General features: G+C 35.8%; 4 protein-coding genes across 9 annotated transcripts; 3 read left to right on the top strand and 1 right to left on the bottom strand.

The window, feature by feature from the left end:
* The first annotated feature begins 1887 nt into the window (after positions 1 to 1887).
* On the top strand, positions 1888 to 6476 carry LOC131022122 (pentatricopeptide repeat-containing protein At1g12300, mitochondrial-like). Of its 6 annotated transcripts, none has more exons than XM_057951531.1 (5): positions 1888 to 2047; positions 2132 to 4880; positions 5675 to 5780; positions 6014 to 6149; positions 6226 to 6476. In XM_057951531.1, exons 1-2 carry the CDS (start codon positions 2009 to 2011, stop codon positions 4676 to 4678), a joined length of 2586 nt encoding a protein of 861 aa, XP_057807514.1. In that variant the 5' UTR covers positions 1888 to 2008; the 3' UTR covers positions 4679 to 4880; positions 5675 to 5780; positions 6014 to 6149; positions 6226 to 6476. The 6 variants fall into 6 exon arrangements, with proteins under 6 accessions (XP_057807514.1, XP_057807512.1, XP_057807513.1 ...); XM_057951532.1 differs by having other exon boundaries at positions 1892 to 2047; positions 2212 to 4880; XM_057951533.1 differs by having other exon boundaries at positions 1899 to 2047; positions 2146 to 4880.
* A 2548-nt stretch (positions 6477 to 9024) lies between these two features.
* Positions 9025 to 12699, top strand: LOC131022119 (uncharacterized). The gene is made up of 8 exons (XM_057951524.1): positions 9025 to 9416; positions 10050 to 10317; positions 10577 to 10766; positions 10897 to 11103; positions 11476 to 11694; positions 11808 to 11948; positions 12022 to 12368; positions 12448 to 12699. The coding sequence occupies exons 2-8, from the start codon at positions 10315 to 10317 to the stop codon at positions 12679 to 12681; spliced, it is 1341 nt and encodes a 446-aa protein (XP_057807507.1). The 5' UTR covers positions 9025 to 9416; positions 10050 to 10314; the 3' UTR covers positions 12682 to 12699.
* A 1243-nt stretch (positions 12700 to 13942) lies between these two features.
* LOC131022118 (uncharacterized) lies at positions 13943 to 17506 on the top strand. The gene is made up of 8 exons (XM_057951522.1): positions 13943 to 14144; positions 14726 to 14799; positions 15096 to 15285; positions 15412 to 15606; positions 15979 to 16197; positions 16343 to 16498; positions 16572 to 16948; positions 17024 to 17506. The coding sequence occupies exons 2-8, from the start codon at positions 14797 to 14799 to the stop codon at positions 17255 to 17257; spliced, it is 1374 nt and encodes a 457-aa protein (XP_057807505.1). The 5' UTR covers positions 13943 to 14144; positions 14726 to 14796; the 3' UTR covers positions 17258 to 17506.
* Positions 17507 to 18352: 846 nt separating this feature from the next.
* Positions 18353 to 21401, bottom strand: LOC131022120 (probable serine/threonine-protein kinase PBL19). Its single transcript, XM_057951525.1, has 6 exons — positions 21031 to 21401; positions 20890 to 20955; positions 20259 to 20690; positions 19600 to 19860; positions 19229 to 19351; positions 18353 to 19116 (listed from the first exon to the last, which is right to left on the bottom strand). Exons 3-6 carry the CDS (start codon positions 20616 to 20618, stop codon positions 18583 to 18585), a joined length of 1278 nt encoding a protein of 425 aa, XP_057807508.1. The 5' UTR covers positions 20619 to 20690; positions 20890 to 20955; positions 21031 to 21401; the 3' UTR covers positions 18353 to 18582.
* Positions 21402 to 22482: the final 1081 nt, after the last annotated feature.

Genomic DNA, 22482 nt, shown 5'->3' with positions numbered 1-22482 from the left:
CTTAAATAGATAATAATTTAATTTATTTAACTTATTTTTTAAAAGAAAAATAAGATTTAGTTATTTTATCATATTCTCTACATTGTAGTTATTTTTTTGCAATTTTTTGATAACTTTTTTATTTTTATTAAAAAAATTAAATAAAAAATGCAAAATAAGTACAATATAGAGAATATAATAAAATAACTAAATTCTTTTTTTATTAAAAAAAATAAATTAAATAAATCAAGATTTTTCTTATTATACTAGTTTGTGGGTGGCCACAATGTGACTGCATAAATCTATTGTTTTCGGTTTTAATAAAGTTGAGAGATCTCTTATTGTCACATCCTCAAAAAAAAAAAAAAATTAAAAGACGATAGTTATAAATTTTTTGATTGGGATTGAATGATTTTCAAGTCATGTGAATCCGATGACATACTGCATCATATGTGAAACTACATGTTAGTAGTTAGTGTTCGGTATTAAAAAAACAAACTGGAAAAAAATTATTGGTCGTAAATTAATTATTAAAGTGTACGTAAATTGCTTACAGACTTACAGTACTATGCCTAATAAACTATTTATGAAAAAATTGATCAAATTGTGAATATAAATAACCATTTCAACCAAAAAAACAAAATAAAAGAGACACGATTGAAAAAGTGGAGTTAGCTCCAATAAACGCTACCTCCATCACCTTAATCAAACACAGTGGATTTGGCTTGTTGTATTTTAAAAATAAAATTAAATCGTGGGCATTATCCTTTCCTCTAAACTTATTGATCGAAAGCATAAAAGCAACAAACATCAATATCACCTAGTTACTGGGGAACACTGGACCACCACAAAAGTACAACTCATTGCAACATGAAATTATCCCAAATCCAAACCCAAATGCCAACCATTAAATTCAGGTGTGGCAAAAGAGTTATTTATCGATCACTTTTCACGGTCGTGATGAATCTATGTCCACGGGCAGGTAAATAAATTTTTCCATTACCAATCAAAGAAGGCGAACGATTACAACGGATTACGATCTACAACTACGAAGAATACAACTATCTAACACGATGCATCAATGGTTTCTAGCTGCTATATTACTTCTTGTTTTCTAAGCTCTCTCTTATAGGAGATAATGAATCTAGACAAGATACAAAGCCAGATGCATTCACACAGCCCAACGGTGAAATGAGAAATTAAATGTCGCTGCGCGCGAGTGTCGATGAATTTTTTCAGCCGACAACGATATTTCCCGCACCGCCGATTTATCAGTTGAAGCTTTCGGCTGAGGTGAAAACCTTAAGCTAAGTTGATATGTCTCAGCTTCAACATACGCGGATCTGTTTCAACACCAACATGCTCGTAAGCTGAAGTTGACTTTACTACTAATTATGTACTTCGTCCGTCCCACGAATCTTAACACGTTTGATTTCGGCACGAGAATTAAGGAATTGTAGATTAGTGCTTTAAGTGTGTAATTAATAAAGTATAAAAGTGATAAAGTAGGAGAGAGAAAGTAATAAAAGTGATAAAGTAGGAGAGAGAAAGTAATAATTATTACTTTATTTAGAAATGTGTCAAGATTTGTGGGACGGCCCAAAAAGGAATACATGTCAAGATTCGTGGGACGAATGAAGTAATTAATTAGTTGTCAACACATAACAACGACTCTATATCCCTAAATAAAATCATTAGCTCAACATGCACCTAATTAAAAAAAGTTCTTAAATTAAAATTTCATTAATGCTTTACAATAATTACAAGTCGATTCCACGACACAAAAGCGATTTATGTATTATGTGACGCATTTAGGGCCTCAAGCCCAAATATTTGATTTTCCGAGGGTTTTAATGGGCCTGAGAAAATTTGGGCCCAATTTCAAGAAGAGAGTTTTTCCCCATGAACATGAATCCGTTTTGCTTCTAAAAGCATCTGTAAAATGCGGCGGTGAATCCATAAGTAAAACCCTCTTCCGACGCCGTAGGCCGGCGGACTGATTTCCGACGTTTTCGCCGGCGACATACGGATGTCTGCTGCTGTGCGCCGTCTGCACAGGAGTCTCAAGGTCTGCCATTTCTGCCCTCTCTCTCTCCACCTCAGCTCGGAAACCCTAGCCCATCTGCTATCTGTTTCTCATCAATCGATACAGTTTGCTTATTTCAGCAGCTCCAGCTCACACAATGTCGGCTCAAAATTCGATTATCTTAGTCAATTTTCTCCTTTTAACAGTAGCTCCGCAAACAGTGTGATTAATTCAAATGAGAGGCGTATGCTCGCCGTCGGAATTTCAAAGATGATCAAGCGGAAGAAGAGGCGCCTCTTCATTCGGTTCTCCAGAAGATTTTCTCCAGTTACCCTTGTGAAAATCATGGTAGCGCTCGAGGACAGGCAGGTTGCGTTTGCATTTTTCAAATATGTTTTTCGTGATTACTCGAACGGCCTCGTCCCACGTTATTGTGTTGTCGTGCATTTGTTAGTAGCTAAGGAATTTAGGTTCTTAGCTCAGGATGTCCTCACATGGATGATACGGGAAATGGGAGAGAAGAGGAGTTATGTTCTTGTATGGAGAGAAAACTTTAGGACTGAAGTGGACTTTTATATTCTTGATGCACTAATGCGCTCTTTTACAAATGCAGAGATGGCATATTGTGCCCTGGAGGTTTTGGATAGGATGAGAGGAGTTGGTGGTAGGCCGAGTTCATCAGCTATTTGTTGTTTGATGAAGTTGTTACTACGGTTTGGTGATTATGGCAGTGTGTGGATGTTGTTCAGAGATATGGTTCGTAAAGGACCTATCCCTTTGAATTATGTTTACAATGTGATGATTCTTGGATTCTGTAGGAGAGGCTGCATTCGGATTGGAGAAAGTTTGTTGTATGTGATGAGGAAGTTTGGGTGTGAGCCAGATGTATATACGTATAATATTTTGATCAATGCATATTGTGTTAAAGGGTGGACTTGGGATGCATTCAGATGGGTGCGTTTGATGGTTGAAAGTGGTTGCGCTCCAAGCTCTGCTACATTTAGTACAGTCATCAATGCTTTTTGCAAGGAGGGTAATATTGTTGAAGCAAAAAAAATCTTTTGTTGGATGCAAGAATTGGGCGTGTTTCCAGACACCGTACTGTATAATGCCTTGATGGATGGCTGTGTCAAGGCAAGAGAAATTGGTATGGCAAATGTGCTCTATGAAGAAATGAGAAGCAAGGGTGTCGCACCTGATGGCGTGACTTTTAACATCTTAGCTGCTGGTAATGAAAGGTTCGGTAATGAGCAGGATCAGAACAGGTTGCTAAGGGACTTTTCAGGGATGGGATCGGTTCCGGATTCTTCACTACCTGATATATGTATTGGAGGACTGTGTTGGGCAGGTAGATTGGGTGAAGCTTTTGAACTATTGGAGTTTATGCTTGACAAAGGAATTTTTCTTAGTGTAATTTCATTTAACTCCTTAATTCTTTCCTATAGCAAAGCAGGGTTAGAAGATAAGGCTTTCGAAGTCTACAACATTATGTTGAAAGTTGGCCTCACCCCATCAGCTTCCACATATACTTCACTTCTCTTAGGTTTATCTAGAATTGGGAGGCTTCAAGAGGCCAAGTCTCTTATATACAAGATGATAGAAAATGGTTATCCCATCAGTAGAGCAGCTTTCACAGTGGTTCTGGATGGGTATTTTAAGAAAGGAGACATGATGGGAGCTCAAGGTCTTTGGACAGAAATGGAGATGCTTGGGATGGCTCCTGATGCTGTTGCAGTTTCTGCTTTCATTCATGGCCTTTCCAAGGGGGGTTTTATTGAACAGGCGTACAATATGTTTTTGAAAATGTTCAGTAAAGGGCTCGTGCCTAACAATTTTGTTTACAATTCCTTAATTTCTGGCTTTTGCAACTGCGGTGAACTAGATGAGGCGTTAAGGCTGGAATTGGAGATGAGGAATAGGGGTTTGCTCCCCGATGTCATCACCCTCAATATCATTATCAAAGGTTTCTGCAACCAAGGAAGAATGAAATCGGCCATGGCCACCTACATGGAGATGATGAGACGTGGATGGACCCCAGATAATGTGACTTATAATACTTTGATCAGTGGATACTGCATGCAGCTTGACATGTTAAATGCGGAGAATTTGGCAAACACAATGCATAATAGTGGCTGGGGCCCAGATATTACAACTTACAACATACAGATTCATGGTTATTGCAGAAGCCGAAGAATGAATAGAGCTATAATGATGCTTGATGAGCTAGTTTCTGCTGGAATAGTTCCAGATACAGTTACCTACAACACTCTGATGAGTGGTGTCTGCCGTGATATACTAGATCGTGCAATGATGTTGACAGGAAAATTGCTTAAGATGGGTTTTGTTCCAGATTTAGTTACAACTAACTTACTGTTGTCTAACTTACGCAAACATGGTTTACCGCACAGGACAGCAATGTGGGCACAGAAGTTGAGCGAGATTTCTTTTGAGTTTGATGAGATAACGTATAAGATATTGGATAGAGCATATAATGATTTAGAAGATGTTGGATCTACAAAAGAAATAACAGGGAAAAGTCTCTTTCTTGACCTCCTAATGTACATGACTTATGACTTCATATACAGAAACAGGGTTTATCAGAAAACAAGTTCTAACCCCTTTGGGTTTACTGATGATCTGTCCAGCATGAATGTGGAAGCTGTCTTCAGATAAGTTAATGAAGTGATTGCTCCCTAGGTATTTGGTGACCAGCCAGAAGATTTCTGATGAGGACCACCCTGATTTTGCCCTTGCACCAAAATATAGAAGCTGATTAGGTGATTCCTGTGTGTGCATCTAGGTGTCCTTGATGAGGAAATGGCAATTCTTTCTTCATCAGCTTGCTTGCTATGTGCGTTTTGAAACTTAAAATGAGGTGAAATTACTTGTACCATTTTGGTTATCTAACTGATGAAATGTATTTGTCTGCTAGTTATTGCCTAGTTAATTTGTTCGATGTGCTATTTATTGATACTGCCTCAATGCTGGATTTTATATTGGAGGAGTGCATATCATTTCAATCATAACAGTTGTAGGTAATTGTGGCTACTTGAACTCTTGATTCATCATGGCATATGTAGTCCTAGATACTAACTAAGGTTGTTTTCTTTTTGCCATGTAAATTCTTTTCCTTACGCTGTTTCTTTTTCCCCCTTTATTTAGTTTATGGTGATCCACTTGAATATTTCTTCATCTAGAATTCTTGGTTTAAATAAGCTTAAGTGAAATAGATTTTCTGCCATCTGATGAATGACCCTACATTTTTGCTTCATTCGCTTTTGAACCTTACCGCATTAGTATGAGGGAAGAAAGACTCTTGCCATGTGGAATCCTAGTTTCATTAACTCATAGGTGTTGGCTTAACCGGTTAACCCTTTGAAGTTTGTAGGCTTTATCTTTTCAATACATTTCCATTTTGTATGTTTTAGTCGTTTTTCATTTTGCTAAACAAGATTTCCTCGAACTTGATGGATGAGCAATCTGAATCGCATGTTTGTATCTTCTCAAAAGTCTATGTTTGTAGTTTTTTTCTATTTAGACTACAATATTTTCGTATTCATCTTTGCTCTGAATAAAGAATGTGACAGAATTAACTTTTCAGTGTCTGTTGACACAATTATTGTTAAGTTTTGGGAAGAGTCTCTTGACATTGCCTTCATGTCTATTTAGGTGAGAGTTCTTCACTGAAAGTGGATCATGATTTGTGATCTTGACTTAGGAAGCAAATCTGTCCCAGCATCCGCCTTGAAGAAGACACAGAATCCTAACACGGGAGGTGAGAATTGTGTCTCAAACATAAAGATATGGTTCATTGTATTAGATATTCTAGGCATATGCCGACTGAAGCATCTTGTACCAGTTTGTTGGGTACATTTGCAAATCTTTGAAGCATGGATATGTGATGAAGAATACTTAGATATTTGCAATGTATCATCTATTAGTTGGAGAAAGTTCAATATTGATGCACTTACCAAGAATTTTCTTGTACATTTGCAATCGCTTTGATAGGTTTGCCCTTTTCGTTGGATCATTTTACCAGTCTAGATCAGTTTTCCAGTGCCCAAAAATTGCATGGGGCAAAGACATCAGTAGGCTACAAAGACTAACGGACTCAAAACTCGATACATAGAGCTCCCATCAATGAGTAAGTTAACCGTTGTCATTCTTTTAGGACTCGTATCATATGCAACTGGTGTTTGAGTTTTGTTTAACCTCTACAGGCTGAGTTACCTTGTTCTTAAAAAGCAAATGGCAGCATTCAGAATTGTAGATGGAATCAGAGTGGTCTTGTAGCTGCTTATCCCTCAGCATAAGAGAAGTGATACAGCGATTTTTTGGCTGTTTCTACATGTATTGTTTACTGTAAGCCCATCTCTCTCTCTCTCTCTCTCTCTTGGTTATGTACATAGAATTTTTGAGCAACACAACATTATTTTAAGCTCTATTAATTTCCACCACCTGTTCTTACCCATACCAATTCTTGTATTTGATGCATCTCAATTCCCATATGAAACTCATCTCATGCCTAAAGGAAATCAAGATTCAATTTCACTCACATCACATATTGTGAGAGATCATTACATGTAACATGCTTAACAACTAATCTTCACTATCAAATCCTAAAGCACTCTACCTGCCCACAAAAACACCATTAATTTTCATCATTTAAGAACTGGGAAATGACAACATTTCTTACATAAAAAGAATGGAAATTAAATAAATAAATATTCGATTGAAACACTTCATTTTTACTTGTATCCTTGAATTGATTGAAACACTTCAACTCTAAACAAGCTTTGAATATTCGATTTTGAAGTTCACAGCTGCCTATTAATTTGTACCACAAATACATGTAAAAGCAATTTATGATTCCTTCCTACATTTATTTTCTGCCAACCATCTCTGCGCAGACAGACTAGGAAAAAAACTTTCACAAAACTTGCATAAAGCTTCTTTTGATTTTCTTCTTTTGCTAAATAACATTTGCAGAGGCCTCTCTCTCTCTCTCTAGATCTTCATTTTATCTCTCAAAATCTTGTGATAATTGATGGGAAGTAGCGACGAAAAAATGTAGAATTAGGTGTAAGGCTTTGAAAAAAGAGGTTTCCATTTCTAGGTAGAGAAAGAGAATACATTTTCCATAATTACGTATGGAAAATTCCATCCAATTTTACCACATTAATGAAAACATGTCATATTAAAATAAAATAAATCTCCATGCCATATTTGCTCTCATTCTACAAAATAAATAAGAATAGAATCGACTTTTTTTTTTTCATTATTGCTTTAAGGAACCAAAATCAATGAGGCGTGGAAGATAAGAAAATACCTTTAAGCATAGAAAGTATATATTTACGAAATTATCAATTATCTGAAATATATCAATATTTAGAATATTTTGTAATTACAACATGCTCAAATTTTTTATCTAACAAAATTGAAGATTAAAGCTGATTTTTTTTTTACTAAAATAAAGATGGTCCGATGACTATTGAACTTTTAATTTTTTTGATTGAAATTTGGAGAATTCTTATTTCTTCGAACGATGTTTAGTGGAATTATTTGGGCTCATTAGTATTGCAGTGTCATCAAATTTCATGTTGTAATCCTAAAACGAGCTAATGGCCGTGATTTTCAAGATAATTTAAACACTTTAAAAACTTGTTATCTTTGATATATATAAAACACAATGCCAATAGCATAATTAAATTCTTTGACGATTTGTTAATTTTTTTTAAAACTTGAACAGAGAAAATAAATATTTGGCAGTCATCTAATATTGTTTATAGTTATGACGCATGAGGTTGAATCCTTTTCTGATGCAAATTGCCATAAGTCATCGTTTAAGAAATTATATATCTTCATTGTCTTATTTGGTAAATTCGTTATTAGGGATGTAAACGAATTGAATCGAAGCGATATTTGATTCGTATTTGTAAACTACGTACATATTTAAATTGGTACTCAAATATATTTTGAATTTTATTTGTGATTTATATTCGATTCGCACACTAATTCGTCATTGTTTGAATTGAATTAAATCGAATATTCGTGTTTTTTTAAGTGTATTCGAAACAGTACAATTTAAATATTCAATTTGACTCAATTTAAATATATTTAATTCACAATTTTGGAGAAAAATATTTTTAAAACAATATTTTAAATAATATGAAGTTCATTTTTTTTTTTGACAACCAATATGGATCTCAGTGATCTCACATTAGTCACACACCATACATTTACCTAATAAACACTCATAAATACATTTACTCAGTGGTTTTTTTTGAAAAACCACTGCTAACTGATAACTTCCACAAAATTGAGGGTATGTCACACTAACAAGGGTGAAGAAAAAAACGCAAAAAACCGATTAATTATTTATCAATCAAAGCATAATATCGCTAAAACAACATTGTTTTGATACTTAATGATCTACTAAAGTTTATGCGTAATGTATAATTTTTCAAAAGTTAAGTTGAATTTTCATAAGTTGAGTAGCTTATAAGAGCATTCACATCCGTTGAGTCGGTTGGAGGCTCATCCACGGATGAGTCGGTTATGAGTCAATGCCCTGTATTGAAAAGACTCATCCAACTAACTCATATCCATTAATTTTTTTTGTTTTTAAAGTAGCGTGTGCATTGTACTCGCATGCACAAAATAACGGATGAGCGCCCTGCTCATCCATATGAGTCGACCTCGAGTTGCCCCCACCCTGCAATGGTCGATTCATCCGCCAAATCGACTCGAATCGGGCGGATGAGTCGATCAATGTGAGTGCTCTAAATTATCAGAGCTCATTCTTATAATTTAAGTTATTTATGAACTTATTTTATCAAATATTTTTCAAGTATTTATAAGTTGTTTTAAGGTTACTTTGAGCAAAATACTCAAAAACGATGGGAGTGAGTACAATATACACATAAAATGAGTTAATTATGAAAAACAATAAATTTTTTCAACGGCTCATTTTTATAAACAGAAAAAGCACAGGAACCCAAAATCACACAGCCAATAAGCATTCCCCTCTCTTTGCTATTTATGTTTAGGTAATTACATCACATACAAAATCACACAGCCAATACTCATTTCCCTTTCTCTGCTATTTTTATACAAATACAAATAGCAAGATTTTATCTATATTTAAAAGTTGGTAGCCAAAAATAGCAAGATTACTGTACATACAAAATCAATGCTTCTTTGTTAGCTTGTGTGATTGTGTTGAGCATCAACTTTTCTCTTTGTATAATATTATTAAAATTGAAAGCAGAAAAACGAGAGTTCATATAGTTTTAGTGAGAGAAATGCATACACATTAGATCTCTCTCTCTCTCTCTCACACACACACACACACTCAGGCAGACTGAATACGCAGCGACGGCGAGTTAATCTCCGGTGAAGTTCAGTTCCGGTACCGACGAGTGAGCTTACGAGCTCAACTCTCTCTCTCTCTCTCTATATATATATATATATATATATATGTGCATGTAGTGAGCAAATACATATATCTCATCTCACACACTAATGAAACACAAAAATACACTCACACAGAGATGTATGTGTAGTTTTTTTTTTAGAAAATGATACAACCACTAGAGAGATAAGAGAATCTGTTTTTTTTTTTTTTTTTTGCGAAGAGATTAATCTGTTTTTGTTCCTTCATTGTTGAAGAAATTTTGCTTTAACTGGCCACGCTAAAGTATTCCAATGTAAGAGATTTTTTTAATGCTTCTCATCTTCCATTTTTAGTTACATAAATTCCATTACAAACCAACGTTCATGTGTATTAAATACTATGATATCATAAATATACAAGTTACAATCTCAAAAACATAAGAGAGAAGCGAAACTAGCTAGGATGCCACATTAGTCGTCGCTTTGTAAAATAATGTGTGATTTCATTCTTTTTATTATCAAAAAGCATTGTTCCAAGTTACAGGAATTTCACAAATATTTAATTTTTCATTTATTTTTCAAAAATAAAGCTACAATGCTTATTAAGTAAATCCTTGTTGTTGACAATTTCCAGGGTTTGTCTTAACAGATTTAGCACCTGGCCACCGGGTCCTCACTTAAGTGAAGTGACCAGGGTTCGATACCTCTTGGGAACGAATTGGAGATTGGAGATATAAGATGGATTTTGGTGAATGGAGAGATAAGGTGGTTCTTGGAGTGGATGAGGAACTAATTACTAACATCTAACATGACTTTGCCCGATCAAAAAAAAAAAAAAAAAAAAAGATTTAGCACCTGAAGAAATTCACAGCCAATTCAAGAAAAAGAGTGTTTGTGCTCTTCAACTTCAAAAAATGGTATGCCTCCCTTGAATTAATATATACAAGTTGAAGGAATGTGATGTTGCCTTTTCATTTGAATGTGGTATCTCTATAATAGTATGCATTTTCTTGATACATAATCCTACTTGTAAGTGCAAACTGTATATATTTTTTTTCAGCATCAGTAATGTGCTGTAGCTTTGATGATTTAAGAAATAAAAAAGGAGTTTGTTCATTTCTTAAAGATTTGCTATTTGAAATTCAGAGCCTATCTAAAGCTAATATTGTGATTTAGAGTGATAGACAGTCAAAGAATCATGAAGAAGCTACAAAGACATTCTTCTCTTGTGTTTCTGAGAGAACAAGGTCCAAAAGAGACGCCTACTTTGGGATCACTGCACAAACACAGGGGATTCCTTCAAGCTCTTACAATGATAGCATAAGAGAGCGGAAGAGGAAGAGACAAACGAACCCAAAAAAATCTGGTACTTTCATAAATATGTGTATAATCAAACTTCAAATGCATTTATATAACTGTTTCTTTGTAAAAAAGAAATTGTTGCATAAGCTTCTCTTGGTTTGTAGTGTTTATTTGCATATTATTTCAATGTGCAGGGAACAACAATGTAGACATGGATATGAATCAACCTGAGATAGAGATGATTGATGAATCTGTCTTCAATCAAATACGTTCTGCATCAAAGATAAGGGGCTTGACTCATGCAGCCAGTTCTTGGAAGAATGTTGGCAGTCCAAGCAACAAACCATCTGCCTCTGTGGAAAAATCGGCTGAGGATTTCAACCATCTTCCTGTTCAAGAAGGTTAGTACATGGAATGCATTTTATCTGCTTGCTACTTCCCAAATCTAGCTTATTTTTGCTTGATATATAGTAATCCCTGCATTTAGGCAATGACAAATACATTAGCATGCTGCTGTGCTTCATCAAGGATTAGAAAATATATGGTTCTATAGATAAAGGGGATCCATAAATTAGTGCTTGCTAAAAGATTGGTTCCACATCTGTGTTGTATTCATTCAAATGTATAAGTTTTGCTTCAGACTGAGAAATGCATAAGTTTTCTTTTCTGGTGTAGCCACCAAATAATGATGATTTTATCCCAAAAATAGCCACCAAGAGCTGCATTGGCTGATCATCTGGAAATGCTTGCTTGTAATTTTTTGTGATGCTCAGAGAGTGGCAGCGAGTATATGACGCCTGAGGATATTGAGATCCAGAGAGTTGATGAAGCTGAACTCTCGAATAGGAAAACACATTTCACATCAAAGAGAGGGCAGTCAGAAATGCAAGGCCTTTGTGAGTCTCCTCATCATTGCATAAACTGCAGTTTAAGAGATTATTCCACTGCATCTGAAACATTCGCAGACGACTCAACTTCATTGTCGGATAAAGGTGACAAAGTCGTATCTTTTTGATACTCGGTCTGTTGATGTTCAGTTCTTATACTTTCTATTGTTTTAACCATGATATTGTTAAGCTAAGGTATATATACTTCTGCAATGAAGATAGGAGTTTCAGAGATGTTACGAGTAAGGGAAATGGTGAAGGTGTGCTTGACAAAGGCAAAGCTCCCTTATATAGGCAAGGATACTCTGCCATCAGCTCTAAGAAGAAGAGGGCTGACATTCTGAAAATATCTTCTAAAGGTAATGATACATGTTTAATGTGGTTTTGAAGTTGAAATAGATAATGGAAGCATGATGATTTTCTTTTCTTTAGTGAGCCGAGATGAAGATATGGATGACGAAGAGCTTAGCATTGAGATGATTGACGAAGAGCTTAGCATTGGATCCTCGAGCAGTGAAGAGCAAGATGAAGAACATATTGCTGGCACTTCTGCAAGGAATGTTAGAAGGGTGAGCAAGAAGAAACCATCTTCTATCAAGAATGATAGAAACAGACAGAGGGGAAAAGCTTCTGTCTCAGCATTGAAGAAGAAAGGTGCAGCATGGAATAAGCATGTTGAGCAGGAGATTGGAAGTGAAGAGCGCAGACAGAAACCTTCTTTTAGAAGGATGAATCCACGGTTCAAACGTATTTTGAAACAATACCACTACGTAAAATTTGTAAGAATCTCTCCACTCTCAAATTCTGTGTGTGTGAAAGGCATGGCATCATTACTAACTTGGCTTGAGTAAATCTCAGCATCTTCCAAGTAATTTTGTTAAGGAGTCCGGCTTGACGGGAAAGATGAAAGTATGGCTCAAGTATCCGGGCGGGAAGAGTGTACGCGTCCAGTTGAACTCGAGCAAGGGCCGGGTTGATATCGGTGCAGGTTGGGCTCCATTCTGGAAAACGAACAACATCATCTATAACAAAAAATATTCTTTTGAGTTCATTCCAACAAATGTAATTTGGGTACAACCAATAGATTCATGAATGAACATGCTCAGATTTGTGTTCGGGATTTCTCAAGTTCTTTCATGTAAACTGTAGCTTTTGCTTCTTCTGCTAACATGGAGTAGTAACATTTGCAAACATGGAGTAGTAACATTTGCAGAGGCCTCTCTTTCTCTCTATTATCTTTCTCTCTTCCAAAATCTTGTGATAATTTGATAGAATTAGGTGGGTTTGAAAAAAGAGGATTCTATTTACATTTGAGAGAGCCAAATATATGAGTTGCTTCCAGGTTAATTCATTCATTATAATTTAAAACAGAGTTTTTTAATTTGAAACCTAGTTTCTTTCTCATTAATTATAATTTATATTCAAACACTATATATGACAATTAATCGTGTAATCATCTTTACAAACCAAAACTAACTCCAAAAGCTCTACTACATCTCTAGTTATGTGACCTTAGTCCTTTGCATCATCATAAACCTTGTGTTCACTCCATCCAAATTCTCACTGATTTTAGCTAAGTGTGTGATTCGCCGTACGATCGACGCAGCCGGCTGTTGTGCCGGCGCAGGACTATCTTCGACATCCTCCAAATACTTCACCGGAGGGCTCTCCACGCACGACGACGCCTCTTATCCAACTGTATTGAAAAAGACTCATCCAACTGACTCATATCCATTAAATTTTTTTTATTTATTTTTTATTTTTTAAAAAGTAGCATGTGCATTGCACTCGCATGCACAAAATAACGGATGAACGCCCGGCTCATCCATATGAGTCGACCTCGATCGAGTCGCCCCCACCCTGCAATGGTCGACTCATCCGCCAAATCGATTCGAATCGGGCGGATGAGTCTATCAACGTGGGTGCTCTAAATTATTAGAGCTCATTCTTATAATTTAAGTTATTTATGAACTTATTTTCTCAAATATTTTTCAAGTATTTATAAGTTGTTTTAAGGTTATTACTCAAAAACGATGGGAGTGAGTACAATATACACATAAAATTAGCTAATTATGAAAAACAATAAATTGTTTCAATGGCTCACTTTTATAAACAGAAAAAGCACAGGAACCCAAAATCACACAGCCAATAAGCATTCCCCTCTCTTTGCTATTTATGTTTAGGTAATTACATCACATACAAAATCACACAGCCAATACTCATTTCCCTTTCTCTGCTATTTTTACACAAATACAAATACAATACATGGCCAAATTTTATCTATATTTAAAAGTTGGTAGCCAAAAATAGCAAGATTACTGTACATACAAAATCAATGCTTTCTTTGTTAGCTTGTGTGATTGTGTTGAGCATCAACTTTTCTCTTAGTATAATATTATTAAAATTGAAAGCAGAAAAACGAGAGTTCATATAGTTTTAGTGAGAGAAATGCATACACAGTAGATCTCTCTCTCTCTCACACACACACACACACACACTCAGGCAGACTGAATACGCAGCGACGGCGAGTTAATCTCCGGTGAAGTTCAGTTCCGGTAGCTTACGAGCTCAACTCTCTCTCTCTCTCTCTATATATATATATATATATATATGTGCATGTAGTGAGTAAATACATATATCTCATCTCACACACTAATGAAACACAAAAATACACTCACACAGAGATGTATGTGTAATTTTTTTCAAGAAAATGATACAACCACTAGAGAGAGAAGAGAATCTTTTTTTTTTTTTTTTTTTTTGCGAAGAGATTAATCTGTTTTTGTTCCTTCATTGTTGAAGAAATTTTGCTTTAACTGGCCACGCTAAAGTATTTCAATGTAAGAGATTTTTTTAATGCTTCTCTTCCTTTTTTAGTTACATAAACTCCATTACAAACCAACGTTCATGTGTATTAAATACTATGATATCATAAATATACAAGTTACAATCTAAAAAACATAAGTAAATATAAAAAATAATGTGTGATTTCATTCTTTTTATTATCAAAAAGCATTGTTCCAAGTTACAGGAATTTCACAAATATTTAATTTTCCATTTATCTTTCAAAAATAAAGCTACAATGTTTATTAAGTAAATACTTGTTGTTGACAATTTCCAGGGTTTGTCTTAACAGATTTAGCACCTGAAGAAATTCACAGCCGATTCAAGAAAAAGAGTAGTGTTTGTGCTCTTCAACTTCAAAAAATGGTATGCCTCCCTTAGCTCCCTATCCAAGTAATGGCACCCTGCTGTTGTGTTGAATCAACATATACAAGTTGAAGGAATGTGATGTTGCCTTTTCATTTGATTGTGGTATCTCTATAATAGTATGCATTTTCTTGATACATAATCCTACTTGTAAGTGCAAACTGTATATATTTTTTTTCAGCATCAGTAATGTGCTGTAGCTTTGATGATTTAAGAAATAAAAAAGGAATTTGTTCATTGTTAAAGATTTGCTATTTGAAATTCAAAGCCTATCTAAAGCTAATATTGTGATTTAGAGTGATAGACAGTCAAAGAAACATGAAGAAGCTACAAAGACATTCTTCTCTTGTGTTTCTGAGAGAACAAGGTCCAAAAGAGCCGTCTACTTAGGGATCACTGCACAAACACAGGGGATTCCTTCCAGCTCTTACAATGATAGTATAAGAGAACGGAAGAGGAAGAGACAAACGAAGCCAAAAAAATCTGGTACTTTCATAAATATGTGTATAATCAAACTTCAAATGCATTTAACTGTTTGTTTGTAAAAAAGAAATTGTTGCATAAGCTTCTCTTGGCTTGTAGTGTTTATTTGCATATTATTTCAATGTGCAGGGAACAACAATGTAGACATGGATATGAATCTACCTGAGATAGAGTGGATTGATGATCAAATACGTTCTGCATCAAAGATAAGGGGCTCGACTCATGCAGCCAGTTCTTGGAAGAATGTTGGCAGTCCAAGCAACAAACCATCTGCCTCTGTGGAAAAATCGGCTGAGGATTTCAACCATCTTCCTGTTCAAGAAGGTTAGTACATGGAATGCATTTTATCTGCTTGCTACTTCCCAAATCTAGCTTATTTTTGCTTGATATATAGTAATCCCTGCATTTAGGCAATGACAAATACATTAGCATGCTGCTGTGCTTCATCAAGGATTAGAAAATATATGGTTCTATAGATAAAGGGGATCCATAAATTAGTGCTTGCTAAAAGATTGGTTCCACATCTGTGTTGTATTCATTCAAATGTATAAGTTTTGCTTCAGACTGAGAAATGCATAAGTTTTCTTTTCTGGTGTAGCCACCAAATAATGATGATTTTATCCCAAAATTAGCCACCAAGAGCTGCATTGGCTGATTATCTGGAAATGCTTGCTTGTAATTTTTTGTGATGCTCAGAGAGTGGCAGCGAGTATATGACGCCTGAGGATCTTGAGATCCAGAGAGTTGATGAAGCTGAACTCCCGAATAGGAAAACACATTTCACATCAAAGAGAGGGCAGTCAGAAATGTTAGGCCTTTGTGAGTCTCCTCATCATTCCGTAAACTGCAGCTTAAGAGATTATTCCACTGCATCTGAAACATTGGCAGACGACTCAACTTCATTGTCGAATAAAGGTGACAAAGTCGTGTCTTTTTGATACTCGGTCTGTTGATGTTTAGTTCTTATACTTTCTATTGTTTTAACCATGATATTGTTAAGCTAAGGTATATATACTTTCTCATGTTGAAGAATTTCTTGCATCTCCATGCATTTGTTCAGCCAAAGACAATGAAGATTGGAGTTTCAGAGATGTTACGAGTAAGGGAAATGGTGAAGGTGTGCTTGACAAAGGCAAAGCTCCCTTATATAGGCAAGGATACTCTGCCATCAGATCTAAGAAGAAGAGGGCTAACATTGTCAAAATATCTTCTAAAGGTAATGATACATGTTTAATGTGGTTTTGAAGTTGAAATAGATAATGGAAGCATGATGATTTTCTTTTCTTTAGTGAGCCGAGATGAAGATATGGATGATGAAGAGCTTGAAATTGAGATGATTGACGAGTCTGAGTTCAGGAAGCGTAGGAGACGTTTTGCTTCAAAGATTGGATCCTCGAGCAGTGAAGAGCAAGATGAAGAACATATTGCTGGCACTTCTGCAAGGAATGTTAGAAAAATGAGCAAAAAGAAACCATCTTCCATCAAGAATGATAGAAACAAACAGAGGGGAAAAGCTTCTGTCTCAGCATTGAAGAAGAAAGGTCCAGCATGGAATAAGCGCGTTGAGCAGGAGATTGGAAGCGAAGAGCGCAGACAGAAACCTTCGTTTAGCTGGATGAATCCACGGTTCGATCATATTTTGAAAGAATACCACTACGAAAAATTTGTAAGAATCTCTCCACTCTCAAATTCTGTGTGAAAGGCATGGCATCATTACTAACTTGGCTTGAGTAAATCTCAGCATCTTCCAAGTAATTTTGTTAAGGAGTCCGGCTTGACGGGAAAGATGAAAGTATGGCTCAAGTATCCGGGCGGGAAGAGTGTACGCGTGCAGTTGAACTCGACCAAGGGCCGGGTTGATATCGGTGCAGGTTGGGCTCTGTTCTGGAGAACGAACAACATCATCTATAACAAAAATTATTCTTTTGAGTTCATTCCAACAAATGTGATTTGGGTGCAACCAATAGATTCATGAATGAACATGCTCAGATTTGTGTTTGGGATTTCCCAAGTTCTTTCATGTAAACTGTAGCTTTTGCTTCTTCTGCTAACATGTAGTAACATTTGCAGAGGCCTCTCTTTCTCTCTATATCTCTCTGTCCCTTCCAAAATCTTGTGATAATTGATAGAATTAGGTGGGTTTGAAAACAGAGGATTCTGTTTACATTTGAGGGAGCCAAATATATGAGTTGCTTACAGGTTAATTCATTCATTATAATTTAAAGGGCAAATAGCGCCAAAATCCCTATAGTTTCCCCGAATTCGCATTTTTCCCTTGACCTTTAAATTTCTTGTTAAAATCGTTGAACTTAATTACGATTCTCGTTTTTCCCTTAATGACGTTTTCTGGCAACTAATTGCACTGACGTGTCACCTATGTGGAAAGCTTGTGCTGAGTCATTAAATTAGGACCAAAACGTCGTCGTTTTATACACGATTGAACAGTCCCTTCTTACTCCTTCTCTGTCATCGCCGTTAGAATCGCAAGCAAAATTCTCGAAGAGTAAGCAGTGGGGAAACCGCCGCCCCATGATTCAATTTCACCACGAATTGCCCAAATCTCATACGGAAGAAACTGAATAAAATCCAGCGCGACAGCTTCCGGCCAAGGTTCTTCATTGATATCGGCGCACTCGGTGGTTAGTGTTGAAAGGGCAAGGGATGAAGGTAGCAGCGGCGGTGGAGGTTTCTGCATGGATTGGTGCTGGGAGGGATCAGAGGGCGGTGGCAGAGAGGTGGAGAAGAAATTTGAGGTCGAAGAGAGCAATGGTAACAGATGGCGGTGGTGGAGGCGAAGTTCCGGTAGGATGATGAAGACGAAGACATGGATTGGGTGTGTTTTTCTCAAGAATCCTAATTTGATTTTGCCCTTAATTTTTTTATTTTGCCCTCAATTTTTCGATTGGATTGCATTTAATTCCCTAAATAGACATAAAACTACGTCGTTTAGGGTTTAGCTTAAACTATGTCGTTTGCTTCGCTGGAAACTTAATCCTACGTGGCTTTTCGACATCCATGTCAGCATTAGTTATATTGCCGATCAATTTTATGGGAAAAACGAGAAACGAAATTAAGTTCAAAGATTTTAACAAGAATTTTAAAAGTCAAGGGAAAAATGCAAATTCGGGAAAATTATAGAGATTTTGGCGCTATTTGCCCTAATTTAAAACATAGTTTTTTAATTTGAAACCTAGTTTCTTTCTAATTAATTATAATTCATATTCAAACACTATATATGACAATTAATCGTCTAATCATCTTTACAAACCAAAACTAACTCCAAAAGCTCTACATCTCTAGTTATGTGACCTTAGTCCTTTGCATCATCATAAACCTTGTGTTCACTCCATCCAAATTCTCACTGATTTTAGCTAAGTGTGTGATTCGCCGTACGATCGACGCAGCCGGCTGTTGTGCCGGCGCAGGTGCATCTTCGACATCCTCCAAATACTTCACCGGAGGGCTCTCCACGCACGACGACGCCTCTTCTATAATGCTCTTGAGAGCCTCCACCACCTTGCTCATCCTTGGTCTCTCTTTCCCACTTTTCACCAAACAACTGTCCGCTAATTTAGCAACTTTACGAGCTGCGCTTATCGGGTACTTGTTTTCAAGTCTCGGATCCATGATCGTGCTGAATCTTCGACTATCAGCAGGGTTCTGTTTCACCCAATCCAATAGCTTCTGCTTCGATTTGGGTTGTTCCCGTTCCAGTGACCGTCTGCCTGTCAACATCTCGTACACCACCACGCCAAAGCTCCAGACGTCGCTCTTGGAAGTGAGATGTCCTGTCTGTATGTAGTCCGGTGCGGCATATCCATGCGTTCCAACGACCTGAAAGCACGAAGCATTTGCTATCAAGCGAGTTTCTAACAAGATGCAGATGAGTAGTATTAAATCTTTTGTAACTATAATGGCCGTGCTAAGTTTAACACAATGAACATACCGCGGTTGAAACATGCGTATGACCAGCTGTTGGTCCCTCCCTAGCAAGCCCAAAGTCCGAAAGCTTCGCCTTGAAATCCTCGTCCAGTAAAATGTTGGATGACTTGAAATCTCGATAAATCACCTGAAACAAGCACAGTGAACACCGTTCAGTAACTAGGATCAACATCAACTTCAAAGGGGACTGACTATATGCAAAGATCTTTTTTTAAATCATCTCATAATTTTCAGAGATAAAACTAATCAAGATCATAAGTGATCATGAATATGCTTGAATCTAAGTCCTAAACAACAAAAGCTAGAACTAGAACTTGCAAAAGTCCTAATTCTTATTGAATGAGAAGCGGCAAACTGAAGATACGAAGGCGAAACCTGGATTTCCAATTCTTCGTGTAGATAAGCCAATCCTTCAGCTGCCCCGAGCATTATTTCCAATCTCAGCTCCCAGGATAGCACTGGACCAGCCCTACTGAAAATGTGATCCTCGAGGCTCTTGTTTGGCATGTATTCATAAACGAGTAGCCTTTGTATACCTCGTTCTCCATCAACAGCACAGTATCCTATCAGCCTGACCAGATTCGAATGATCCACGACCCCAAGAAGCTGCACTTCGGCTACCCATTGTTTGTGACCCTAACAAGGTTAGAACAGAAACTATCACACATATTTTCAGCGGGATGAAAACTTTGGCATAACTAGAAATTGTCACCGCTAGAGAAGATGTGATGTAGTACAATGAAGCATGCCACAGAGTTCCCAATTGAATGTTTTTTTTCTACTCATATATTGCTACACCAATTCTTGTATCTAATGCATCTTAATTCCCAAATGAAAGCCATCTAATCCTAAAAGAGATCAAGCTTCCATATTTCCATTCACTCACATAGAGATCATTACATATAACATGGTTAACAACTAATCTTCACTATCAAATCCTAAAGCAGTCTACCTAGGCACAAAAAAACCATTAATTTTCATCACAATTGGAAAATGAAAACATGGTATTGAAGAATTGAAAGAAATTATTATACCTGACAGCCATCTCTGTTGAGTTTCTTGATTGCAACAATCATGGAGTGACCAGGATTGCCCTCAAGCGGCTTGATTGTTCCTTTGTATACACATCCAAAACCGCCTTCACCGATCTTGAGCAATCTATTGAAGTTATTAGTCGCTTGCTTTAGTTCAGCAAATGTAAACACTCTCAAATTCTGTGCTTTCTCTTCGTATATCTCAGTGATTCCGCGCGGCGGCGTTGCCGGAGCCGGACAGGATGACTGGGTGGCCCTCTCAGATTCCGATATGTCAAATTTGCTCTGGTTTTTCCATGTCGGCGCTGATTTCTGTAACCTAATTTTACTTCTATCCTTGAATTGATTGAAACACTTCATTTTTTCCCAAGCTTTCAATATTCGATTTTGAACTTCGCAGCTGTCATATGAAATCTGCAACGGATTTCTGCTCTGTAATCGGAATGAAAGAATCCAAATCAAAATTATACAGAGTTTTAATTAATTAAACGTAAGTAGCATTAAATTGAAGATTAAAGAAATGGATTAAGTTAGGTGCGTAGAGAAAATCCAGTGGAAAGGCAATACAGATACAGCTGGAGAAAAACACCAAATAGATAAATCAATAAATAAATAAGAAAGGGATAAATACCAAATTCGACGGCGAAGAACTTCAAATTTCTGAAAAAAAAAAAAAAAAAAGGAAGCTGCTGCAAGCCTGCAACAAACATAGAAACATCAGAAAAAGAGCGATTCTATGTAGAGTATGAAAATAAATGCTACTTATTTTTACCACAATTGCATGTAAAAGCAAGTTATGCTTTCACAAAATTTGCATAAAGCTTCTTTTGCTTTTCCTCTTCAGCTAGTAACATTTGCAGAGCCTCTCTCTATATCTTCATTTTCTCTCTCAAAATCTTTGATAATTGATAGGGAAGCAGCGACGAAGAAATGTAGAATTAGGTGAGAGCATTGAAAAAAGAGGATTCCATTTCAAGGTAGAGAAAGAGAATACAATTTCCACAATTTCGTACGGAAAATATACAAATCCCATCCAATTTTACCACATTAAAATACCATATGTGATGTGTGAATGCATCAAAAATAGTAAATAAATATCCTTACCATAAAAAAGAATCCATTTTTTTCTCTTCAAAAAAAAAATCCATTTTTTTTTTCATTTATATTCTAAGGAACCAAAATTAATGAGGTGTGGAAGATAAAGAAAATACCTTTGAGCATAGAAAGTATACATTTAAGAAAGGATTGATTATCTGAAATTCATCAACATTTAGATTGTTTTATAGTAATTACGACATGCTTAATTTTTTTTATCTAACAAAATTGAAGATTAAAGCTGATTTTTTTTTACTAAAATGAACATGGTCGGGTGATTATTGAACTTTTAATTTTTTTTTATTGAAATTTGGAGAGTTATTTCTTGGGGCTTATTAGAATTGCAAAGTCATCAAATATCATGTTGTAACGTGATTTTCAAGATAATTTAAATACTGTATAAAAATATTATCTTTGTATATAAAAACACAATGTTTAAGAGCATAATTAAATTGTTTGATGATAGCTGAATTTTTAGGAAAAAAAATGCAGTCGTCTAATATTGTTTATAGTTAAGACTTTTGAGGTTGATTCTATGCAAATTGGCAGACATGATTTTAGGGAAAGACTATGACAGAACTAGAAATTAACATAAGTTATATATCTTCATTGTCTTATACGGTAAATCTGTGCAGGTTAGCCTGGTTAGGCAGAGAAAGTAATAGACTGTAATATATAATTAGCCCATGTTTAGTTGAGCGTTTTCGAAAGTTGGACATGAATTTAATTTAATTAGTTGAATCTATTATTTATTGTTTGGTCTATGTAATGAGTTAATTATTATCTTTATTTTGCATCAAAAAAAAATTACTATCCTTTCACTTGTTGAACTAAACACTCAATAAAAAAAAATTATTGTTAATTTCTCCCATTTGTTTGATTTCATTGTCTTTTTCATTCCTCTACTTGAATCAAACAAGCATTTAGTGGGTAACCTCGCTGAATTTTATTTTAAATTGAGACTTAAATTGTGTTGCATTATTTGTATATAATGTAATTATCTTTATATAAATTATTTTTTTAATTTGGTTAATTTCTTAATTGAATTAGATCACACGTGATATTCATAATTTAATGTGTAGTAGAATTTGCACCTCGTGCAATGCACGAGAAACGTTTTTATATTTTC

This window comes from Salvia miltiorrhiza, chromosome 4, assembly GCF_028751815.1.
Source record: "Salvia miltiorrhiza cultivar Shanhuang (shh) chromosome 4, IMPLAD_Smil_shh, whole genome shotgun sequence".
Taxonomy (NCBI): domain Eukaryota; kingdom Viridiplantae; phylum Streptophyta; class Magnoliopsida; order Lamiales; family Lamiaceae; genus Salvia; species Salvia miltiorrhiza.
This window is presented reverse-complemented; position numbering and strand designations above follow the sequence as displayed.

Bases quoted from the DNA above. Each gene is read 5' to 3' on its own strand.
- LOC131022122 (XM_057951529.1), top strand. From the start codon at position 2,009: ATGTCTGCTGCTGTGCGCCGTCTGCACAGGAGTCTCAAGGTCTGCCAT.
- LOC131022119 (XM_057951524.1), top strand. The intron at 11,104-11,475 runs GTTAGTACATGG...TGTGATGCTCAG, and splicing joins CCATCTTCCTGTTCAAGAAG to AGAGTGGCAGCGAGTATATG. The intron at 11,695-11,807 runs GTGACAAAGTCG...TCTGCAATGAAG, and splicing joins AACTTCATTGTCGGATAAAG to ATAGGAGTTTCAGAGATGTT.
- LOC131022118 (XM_057951522.1), top strand. The intron at 15,607-15,978 runs GTTAGTACATGG...TGTGATGCTCAG, and splicing joins CCATCTTCCTGTTCAAGAAG to AGAGTGGCAGCGAGTATATG. The intron at 16,499-16,571 runs GTAATGATACAT...TCTTTTCTTTAG, and splicing joins TGTCAAAATATCTTCTAAAG to TGAGCCGAGATGAAGATATG.
- LOC131022120 (XM_057951525.1), bottom strand. From the start codon at position 20,618: ATGAAGTGTTTCAATCAATTCAAGGATAGAAGTAAAATTAGGTTACAG. The intron at 19,861-20,258 runs GTATAATAATTT...TAACCTTGTTAG, and splicing joins TCAACAGAGATGGCTGTCAG to GGTCACAAACAATGGGTAGC. The intron at 19,352-19,599 runs GTTTCGCCTTCG...TGCTTGTTTCAG, and splicing joins ACGAAGAATTGGAAATCCAG to GTGATTTATCGAGATTTCAA.